We start from the raw sequence: 10,151 nt of genomic DNA, 5'->3' as shown, positions 1-10,151 counted from the left end.
AAAGAAAAATAGAAAAATAAAAGGCTGTGTTATTATTCTTGAAAAGAAGAGAGAACTTCTGTACCTTAACACAGGAGGCTCAGCTGTACATGGAGGACTAGGACTTATGCTGAGTGGCGCAGAAGTGCAGTCTGTCTGTCCGTCCTCTGCAGGCACTGGGCAACTAACTCTCACGTCCTCACTGTCCTAAGGGTTGAAAGAGAACAGTCTGAAATAAGCGCACACTAAGCACTAAAGCATCTCAGTGACCATCCACCAGCAATGCCACCACAGGGCTTTATACTGTGATACAGGACACCGTCATGGTCAACAACAGTTGGCCACACCTGAAATACATCCCAGTGTTTAAGAGGCAGGGGCAGGAGGAATCTAAAGGTAGCAATGTTAAAATGATTTAACTGTTTTAGCACTTAAACACAATTATCCTATGACCTAGCAACCAGTTCTACTCATGCCATCCAAAACAAATAGAAATATGCCCTAATAACAATGAAATTTATATTTCCAGCACCCACATGCCAGCTCACAACTGTCTGTAATTCCAGTTCCAGGGTATCCAACATTCTCACAAACACATGCAGACAAAACACCAACCCATAAATTTAAAAATAAGTAAATAAAGTAAAACACGGGCTAGAAGAATGCTCAGGCTGCTCTTTAGAGGACCAGGATTGGATTCCCAGCATTCAGTCAGCTTCATAACCATCTGCAACTCCACAAAATTTAACTACCATCCTCTTCTGGCTTCCCTGAGCACCAGGCACACCCATAACATAACATAGGCAAAACAAACCAACTAACAAAAACCATAGTTCTAACCATGATTTTAATCATACAGTCTAAAGTTATAGTCAAGTACACTTCAGAACTGCTCAAATAACTCCTGTTTTCCAATATACTTTTTAAAGATGTATTATCTTAAAATTGTGTGTTATATATAGCACACGAGTACAGGTACCCTCAGAGGCTAGAAGTTGTAGATTCCCCTAGAGCTGAAGTTACAAGGGGTTGTGAGCCACCTTTTGAGAGTGCTGGAAGCAAAACTCAGGTCTACTGAAAGAGCAGTAGGCATTCAACCACCACCTGGCTTATCTATTTTTAGTACTTCTTTTATGTGTATGGGACATTGCTAAAGCCCCCCTCCCCTTACCACTGGTATTTCCCCTCTTGTGCCCCCCCCCCTTGTGTGATTACTTCCATCCCTTTCATCCCAATTGTCACACTGTGTTGCTCTGCAGCATCCCTCTTCTCTGCCTAAAAAGGTAAAATCTGAAAGGAAGGAAGAGGAATTCACATTTAAGGTTTGCAATCCCAGTATGCAGGAGGGTGGGGAGAAGGAATAGCTGTTAAAGCTATGTTCTACATAGCTCAGGCTATTATGGTCAGTTAGCCAGTCAGGAAACCCTCAGAAGTTACATAAAACCTGCTTGCAGGAGTGCACTGCAGGAGATGCCTCAGTGGGTAAAACTGTTCAACATACAGGTCTGACAACCTCAGGCTGACCGCTGGAACACATGGTATAAGGAGAATAGACTTAACTTCTGAAAGTTGTTCTCTGACCTCTCTATCTGTGGGCTCCTCTCACTGCCAACCCCCCTTGTCTGTGTGTGCGTCTCTCTGTCCTCCCCACCCCCACAAATAAATTTATGATACCCGGGGATTTCAAATAGGAAGAGGAAAAAAAAAGCCCACGCTCCAAAATATTTTGCATACAATTGTAGCACACGGCTACAATTCCTAACTGTAGGAAGGCCAGGCAGGTGAAAAACGTAAGGCCAGTCTGACTATATACACCAAGACTCCCCCAAGAATGTAGACATGGTTACCATCCTGGTTGAGATCTATTTAGAAAGACTGAACTTCTCTTAGAATAGATACCATCACTAGTTCCAGACCCTTTGTGAAAATGACAGTCCTGACTAAGCTCACAAACTGAGCTGACTGACACAAAAGCCAAGGAGCATCTTGACCTTTCAGAGTTTTACTATAGAACTTTTAAAAACTCTCACAACATGGTGAAAACTAAATAAACTGAAATTATAAGTAAATACTAATGCAGAAAAACAATTTAATATCCCTAATACACTTAACCACAATGCCATAAAGTGAGAGAAGAGAGGACACTTCAGTTTACCTTTTCTCTGTAGACACCTTTAACGACATCAGACATTCTATTCTCCAAACCAAGTTCATCTGGCGCTCTCGATGAGCTTCCAGGTAAAGGAGGGAAATTTGTAGCAAGTAAGTCAAACTTTGGAGTTGGAGCCTTGGCTTCAGTTGCTGCAGGTTGCGGTCTCTAACAAACCAAACCATTAAAAAGGTCATTTGCCTAATGCTTTCTCTAATCCTCTACCCCAAAAGCTGTGAGAAAAACAAGTAATGACTTCTGAAAGACCTGGGATCACCTCCTATATATAAACCCCTCCCCTCAGCTGAGCTCAATCATCCTAACTTCCTCTTTTTGGCCCCTAGCCATTTCCCACAATTTTTTGTTTCCTAAATTAAGCCCCTTTTTGACAAAACTGAAAATAGCCCCATCCTGATCCTACTTTTTCTCCTTCCATTTACTCTGCAGATAAAATATCCCTCCTGCTATAAAACATCAAATCCTATACACCCCCGAGAGGCCTTACTAAATAGCTCACTGTTTCCTCATTACTGACGTCACCCACTCCTGGTTGTCCAGTCATGCTCACTTTTTCCTAGCTCTGCAGTTCCTTTCTCTTGCTCTTCTCAACAACAATTATCTGACAATAATCTTTCCCAAATCACTTTATAACTTTTGATCTCTTTTATTCTTTCCACAGCCCATCTGAGACATACACTCCATCCTTCAAGACATCAGCTACAATTTCCATGCAAGCAGTGCTAACAGCAGGTGGGGGTCATCAGTGATCAACCGTTCACATGCACAGGCAATCATGCTTGCACACAAACATTCTCAAAATCATCCAAATGTACAACAAATATTTTTATTTCAGGCTTTTGGCAGAAATAAAAGTACCCAGATTTCACTCTGGGTACTTTGAACACATAGAACAATCTCACTTTTCTTACAATGCCACAGTGTGATCCTTAATGTCTCACCTAGACCTTTCTTTTCAGAGGTGCCTGCACCTTCTCACCGAATTCTAACACTCCCACTCTGACAGAAAGGCCTCCTACTCTGCCCACAAAACATCTTTGTTTCCATTTCCTTCAAGCCAACCTTCATCCTTTGAAACTGACAATTTAATGTATTTAATGTATTTAATGTATTAATATCACAGATCTTACCTTCTTTTCCACTCTTTCTTTTAAGAGAAGGTCACACTAAATAGCCCAGTCTTGCCTCAAGCTTGTTCCTTTCCTGTTTAACTCTCCAAATGCAGATATTACAGGGATCCACCAGCTGCCTGTTTTGTTTTATTTTCCTCCTTAATCTCTGAAGGATTCACATGGATTTCTAATCCATGCTAAAGACTAATCAGGGTCTAAAGATTCCTGGCTACCCATAAAAGGGACAGTCATAAATAAAACCACTGAGTATAATGTCTGCCTAAGCATGCATGAGCTCCTTAGCAAGTTAGTAGTGTGCAGTGATATATACCTGTGACCCAACACCTAGGAGGCAGGAGATTAGAAGTTCCAGGCCTGTCTGGGTTGAATCAGCAGCTTTCTGTAAAGACTTAGTGTTATAATAACCTTCTAAGGTCTAGGATTACAGGTGTGCACTACCATGCTTGGCTTATACGTGTGTGTTTGTGTGTGTGTGTGGCATGTGCACACTGAGGGCTGAAGGTGGAGTTTCAGGTGCCTGATCTGAGTACTGGGAACTAAAAACAGGACCTATGGACTAGCAGTACATACTCTCCAGCCCTTGTGAGTTTAAAAAACTCAGATTGTAAATGTAAGGATGAGTCACAGGGTGAGTGAGATGGCTCATAGGTCATGCCCATAGCACATGCCACAAAAACCCTGAGCTCAGTACCTTGACTCCATAGTACAAGGACCAAAAGCTGTCCTCTGCACAAAGAAAGTTTCCAGTATCTACAGAAGTCTGAGAATGTAAAATGCCAAGACCAACAAAACAGTTACTGAATTTTATTTTTAAAAAAATTAGGAATCTATGTAGGAATCTATAATGGATAGTTTTATTTAAAGATTTAAGTGTGAACATTTGCCTGCATGTACATCTGTGAACCACAAGTGTATTATCCCATCCATGCCTGTGGAAATCAGAAAAAGATGGTGAATCCCCAGAACTGGAATTAAAGATAGTTTGAATTACTGTGTAGGTGCTGGGAATTGAACTTGAGCCATCAGAATGAACAGCAGTTAACCAATGCGGCGCCTCTCAAGCCTGTTCATTTTTTGAGAACAACAACAACAGGGTCTCACTTTGGCCTAAAACTTATATGCAGACCAGGCTCACCTTGGACTCTCAGAGACACAAGTGCCTCTGTCTCTTGTGTGCTAGGACTAAAGGTGTGTGCCTACATGCCTGGTTATTGGTTTTAAATGTTAACATAGCCTAGAACTGCTGAGAAAGCCTCAGTAGGCATCTGACTACCCCAGGCTACTCTAAGTGATGTGGGAGAACCTGCCCCAAACATAGGCAGTCCCTTCCACTACTGGATGAGAAAAAAGGACAAAGAATAAGAAAAACTTTTCAATTACCTGAACTTCACTCTGGATAGTCAGTTCATCTACCCTGTTGCTGCTGTTTCTTCTGCTATTAGAAACAGCTTATTCGGGTTTTTTTGTTTTTCTTTTTGTGGTCTTTCCAGACAGGGTTTCTCTGTGTAGCCCTGGCTGTCCTAGAACTCACTCTGTAGACCAGGCTGTCCTGGAACTCAGAAATTCACCTGCCTCTGCCTCACAAGTGCTAGGATTAAAGGCGTGCGCCACCACTGTCCAGTGCTTCTCTGGGTGTCCAACGTGAGCTGAAGATGACAGTTCTCAATGCCAGCTTTGGACTGCTTAGGCATCCTCATATACTCATGGGTTCTTGGCCTCTCCAGTCAGACTCCAACCATATTCTATAAACCATTTCACTCTCCATGCAGTCAGCCCTCCATCACCCATGCCTGCACATGCAGGAGGACCACTGTCAGGCTCCGCTTGGGACCTGCAGTTTCCCCATAGGATCATGTGCTTTCATACCCAGCCCAGCCGAGGACACCGCAGTGTAGGGGGCCTGGGTTGGTAGAGGTGGACCACTAGTTGTACAACTCTGCAGACTATAGCTAGCTCTACCTCTTTTTCTTTTCTTAACTTGCCTGGCTGGAACTTGCTGTGTGTAGTCCAAGCTGGCCCTGTCTCTGTCCACTGGCCTCTGGCTCCTGAGCACCACCACCACTTCTTTTGTAACTTCTGTGTGTGGCTGTTTTAGTTTTATGTATGTCTGTGTACACTGTGTGACTATGTGTGACTATGGTGGCCAAAAGTCACCAGATCCTTTAGCAATGAAGTTACAAACAGTTCTAAGCAAAACCAAACCTAGGTCCAGCAAAAAACAGCAAGTGCAGGGACTTGCCAGGTCTCAGTTCTATTCTAGTCCTGCACCTCAGCTTCCTGTGTGCCCAGATGTGGAGTCTCCTGCTCCATTTTCTATGGATGGATCCATCCAACTGCATTAGAGAGGCTCTCACTGCATTACTGACACTAACAATGAGTAACAGACAGCCACTGGCATGGCACTCTATACCTATAACCCTAGTATTGGGGAGGGTGAAGCTGTGGGATTCAGATGGAAACCAGAATGGGCTGTACAATGAGACACTGCCTCAACACATAGATCCAGTAACAACATCCTAATAATCTTTCAAAGGTAATTTCCTCCTCCCACTTCTTTTTAAAGACAGGGTCTCGCTATGTAACCCTGGCTGGCATGAACTGCTTACTTGCTTCTAGGAACTGGGATTAAATGCATGCATCACTCCTGGGTCAAATTTACTTTTAAGCAATGGGATTATGTTCCCTATAAAATGTTTGATGTATAATATAAAATATTAGCAATACAACCTCAAACTCTTAACTAGGCATGAGAAGGTTTTATTTTAAATAACTCTCAAATCAATCTCAGGCTCAATTATTCTTTGAATATTCTAATGAAGAAAACAAAACTAGAAAGGAAAGACAGACCAAAAGTTAAAATAATTCCAAAGGTATAATTCAAGATTACTTACTGGGATCCTGTCATCATCCCTTCGCCTTCGGCCTCTGAAGAGAGTTCGCCTTTTAACACAAAAGGAAGAACACATAAAATTTTTAAAATACGTCCCTTCACAGATTTCTACTTAAATTATCTAATTTTAAAAATAAGGGCTACTCCTCCATATTAAGTGGAAAGTCAATTCCTTTGAAGAGTCTTGAGCTACTCCACAAAAAACTTCCTGAACAACCACTACAGCATTAGTCTGGAATACTTGCATTAGTAACACACTTTCCACATCAGAAACACCTCAGCATCTAATCCAGGCAGAGTAGACAAAACACAATTCCACTTTTACAATTGACAAGTTTGAAGAAATTCGAAGCAGAAGGCAGAGCTGGACCTTTAAAACCAACACTCTTAGCAGAGACAGATGAATCTGAGAGTTGAGGCCAGCCTAGTTTCTGAATGGCAAATTCCAGGCTAGGTATGGGTTAAAACAAAATCAAACCCTAAAAACCACTGATAGCAAGTAACTTCAGTAGGATGCTTGAGAACATCTTTTCAAAGTAAAACTATCCCTTTCCAAATGCTATTAACTCATTAAAACAATGAAATCATTTAAGATAACCACATTAAAACAAACAAACAAAAAAACATAAAAATCACCAGATTGTTTTAAACACTCAAGATAAGCATGTTATGATTAATTTTTTTCTTCTTCTTGCTTTGCGGAATGCTTCTCTGTTCTGACTATGTTTGTAGACCAAGCTAGGCTTGAACTCAAAGAGAACCATGTCCTCTGCCTTCTGAATGAGCTACCACGCCAGGCAATTAAATAACTATACACACATATGTCCTTACCTGCCTCTTCCGAAGTCCCCANTCTGTTCCATCTGTAAAATGGGAGCCTCCTTTGGAAGATAAGTTTGTTCCTGGTGCCCTGTTACTGTTGGGTTATGGCGTTCAGAAAGAAAGATCCTTGAACTAGATCTGCTCAGTGGTCCATCTCCCAATGACACGGAGCCCTCTGTTGAGTGTTCTGAACCACTGGATGACCTAAAATGAGGCTTCACACTAAAAAAGACACACACACAAAAATAAATGTTATGTTTTTTGGTTTTTTTTTTTTAGAGACAGGGTTTCTCTGTACAGCCCTGGCTGTCCTGGAACTCACTTTGTAGACCAGGCTGGCCCGGAACTCAGAAATCCGCCTGCCTCTGCCTCCCGAGTGCTGGGATTAAAGACGCACGCCACCACGGCTTGCTATGTTTTTTTTAATTAGGTATTTTCTTCATTTACATTTGAAATGTTATCCCAAAAAATTAAATAATTTCCACATCAAGTAATATATTGAAAAAACTTGGGGAAAAAAATCTGAACTTTTAGATCAAACTATTTCTACCTCAATATTAAAAACAGTCAGGTGTGGTGTGGTGACCCAGCTTTAATGTCAAGAGGATCTCTGTAATTCTGAGCATAGCCTAGTCTGCAGAAAGTTCCAGGATAGCCAAGGCTTCATAGATTCTGTGTCAGCAACATCTAAGCCACTGTTAGGGACTTTAGTTGGCATCTAAAGAAACCAAGCAAGCAACCAAAGACAGCAAGCTTTGATTTATTAGCGATGCTATACCAGGTTATCTGAGCAAGAGTAAACACACTAATGGTAATTTAAAAAAATGCTTATTATACAAGGGAACTAAAAACATTGTATTTCTTTTTATATATTTATATCCAAAACATAAAGTTGTAATTATCTGTACCATTAAATATTTATGGGAAAAACGATGCCCAAAAACGAATAGGGGAACAGAGTGGTTGTTGCATTGAATCCCGGACTTGGGAGGCAGAGTTGTGTGTCTGAGGCCAGCCTCGAATACAGAGCAGGTTCCAGGACATCCAAGACTACACAGAGAAACCCTGTCTTGATAAACAAAATTCAGTCTAAAATTATGCTTCAGAAGAAAAACAGAAGGCGGGCAGTGGTAGCGCGTGCCTTTAACCCAGCATTTGGGAGGTAGAGGCAGGCAGATTTCTGAGTTTGAGGCCAGCCTGGTCTATAGAATGAGTTCCAGGACAGCTAGGGCTACAGAGAAACCCTGCCTTGAAAAATCACACTGCAGGACCCAGAATATGCCTAGAAAAAAAAAAAAAAAAAAAAAAAAAAATCACACACTCCAACGCCCCCCCCCAAAAAAGAGAAAAGAAAAATATCTTATAGCAATGAAAATTACAGTATATTCTTTTAATGGGCATTTAAAAATGGTTACCTAACTTGCTGAAAATAACTTGGTAAGGTAAATTACAAATGTTTACATGGAGTTCAGAAACCTATTTCACTATGCATTATAACAAGGCTAATACATAAATTTATTACCTTTAAATAGCTCTCAGATCTCATAATCTTACCAAGAAGTACTTAACAATTACAGTTCAGGCAACAGAAAACAAACAGACAAGAACACAAAAATGAAGTGGTAACAGAAAGGAGAAGTAAAAGCACAGTGGAAAGCGCCCGGACTTCCTGAAGTTAGTCCTATCCTCTCTAGTGGGGCTCTAACCATCACCAGGCTGTCCAGAGGCAATAGAGACTTTGTAAAACAGTATGAAACTAGACATGATAGTAAAGGCCTATAATTCAGGAATCTTAGAGGTAGATGAAAGAGGAGTGGGAGAACATGTTCCTGACCCTATTATATGCCTCTGAGCTAAAGACCCTGTCTGAGAAAACCAACAAACACAAACTTATACATAAAAAACAAAAAAAAACTGCTAGTGTGTACCTTTAATCCCAGCACCCAAGAGGCAGAAGCCATAGTTAAAGGACAGCCATCTCTCGCTCTTTTTCCCCAGGAGAAAATGCAAATGACCAAAATATACATAAACTAAACAGATTGAAGCCTTATTTGAAAAGGACCTGGCTAAACCTACACTTCTTAGAAGCAAGAAGGAAACAAGAATTAGGTGATAGTGGAAAACTATCAAGTTTCTGTTTGCTAGGATTTTGTTTGATCCTAGAAACCCACACATCCGGGAACTACAGATGTAGTAGGCACAAGAGAACTGACCCAAGGGCCAACTAGACTGGATATATCCAGTGGTTGAAATGGCCTGGAGATCCGGCCTCAAAAGGATGGAGGGTAAAAACTGACTTCTCAAAGTTGCCCGTTGACCACCCCCACCTCACGCCACAGGCATAGGGCTGGGCAGTGGCAGAATTTAATCCCAACATTTGGCGGGCAGAAGCAGGTGAATCTTTTGTTCAGGGCCAGCATGGTTTACAAGAGAGTTGGAGGACAGCCAGGGCAACATAAAAATCTGTCTCTTAAAACCAACCACTATATTCATGGTTGTATGCATCATGTGCACACTCATTTTATTGGGGAAAGATTAAAACCCAGGGCCTTAAGCAGGGCACTACTACCACTAAGTGACATGCCAGCCTTGCAGGTCTGGTGTGTTTATAGTTTTTATTATGTCAGTGGTGATTAGAAGAGGGAGTAAGATCCTCCATAGCTGGTGTCATGGATGGTTGTGAGGCACCATGCAGGTGCTGGGAATGACACTGGGCCTGCCAGGAGAACAGTCTGTGGTGCTCTCTCAAACCTCCCTGGACCGATATTTTTAAAGACAAACACTTGCAAAGATCAGTACCTAAAATTTCACGTGTGTGTTGGTGAGGAAACTGTTGGTTATGTGCTTACCATATAAGCACAAGAACCTGAACTTAATCCTCAGAATCCATATTAAAAAATAAACTGGGGGTAGAGAGATGGCTCAGTACTGATTGTGATTTCAGAGAACCCGGGCGCAATTCTCAGAATACACAGTGGTTCACAATCCTCTGTAACTCCAGTTCTGGGGGCACACGCCTTCTGGACTACTCAGGCAACAAAAGTGAAAGTGGTGCGCATGTATGCACACACACACACACACACACACACACACACACACACACACACACACACACACACAGAGGAGGCAAAACACCCATACTCATAAAATAATAAAAGAG

At 41.6% G+C, this 10,151-nt stretch overlaps 1 protein-coding gene across 1 annotated transcript in view; it reads right to left on the bottom strand.

The window, feature by feature from the left end:
- The window catches only part of Larp4 (La ribonucleoprotein domain family member 4), a 39,699-nt gene that overhangs the window by 4,635 nt on the left and 24,913 nt on the right, over positions 1–10,151 (bottom strand). The window contains exons 10-13 of the mRNA XM_029469527.1: positions 7,001–7,230; positions 6,171–6,219; positions 2,135–2,296; positions 65–186 (exon numbers count right to left, since the gene is read on the bottom strand). Coding sequence (XP_029325387.1) covers positions 65–186; positions 2,135–2,296; positions 6,171–6,219; positions 7,001–7,230 — 563 coding nt within the window. The remainder of the gene's footprint in view (positions 1–64; positions 187–2,134; positions 2,297–6,170; positions 6,220–7,000; positions 7,231–10,151) is intronic.

Source organism: Mus caroli, chromosome 15, assembly GCF_900094665.2.
Source record: "Mus caroli chromosome 15, CAROLI_EIJ_v1.1, whole genome shotgun sequence".
Classification (NCBI taxonomy): domain Eukaryota; kingdom Metazoa; phylum Chordata; class Mammalia; order Rodentia; family Muridae; genus Mus; species Mus caroli.
Note: the sequence above shows the minus strand (reverse complement) of the source record. Positions and strands in the feature narration are given on the sequence as shown.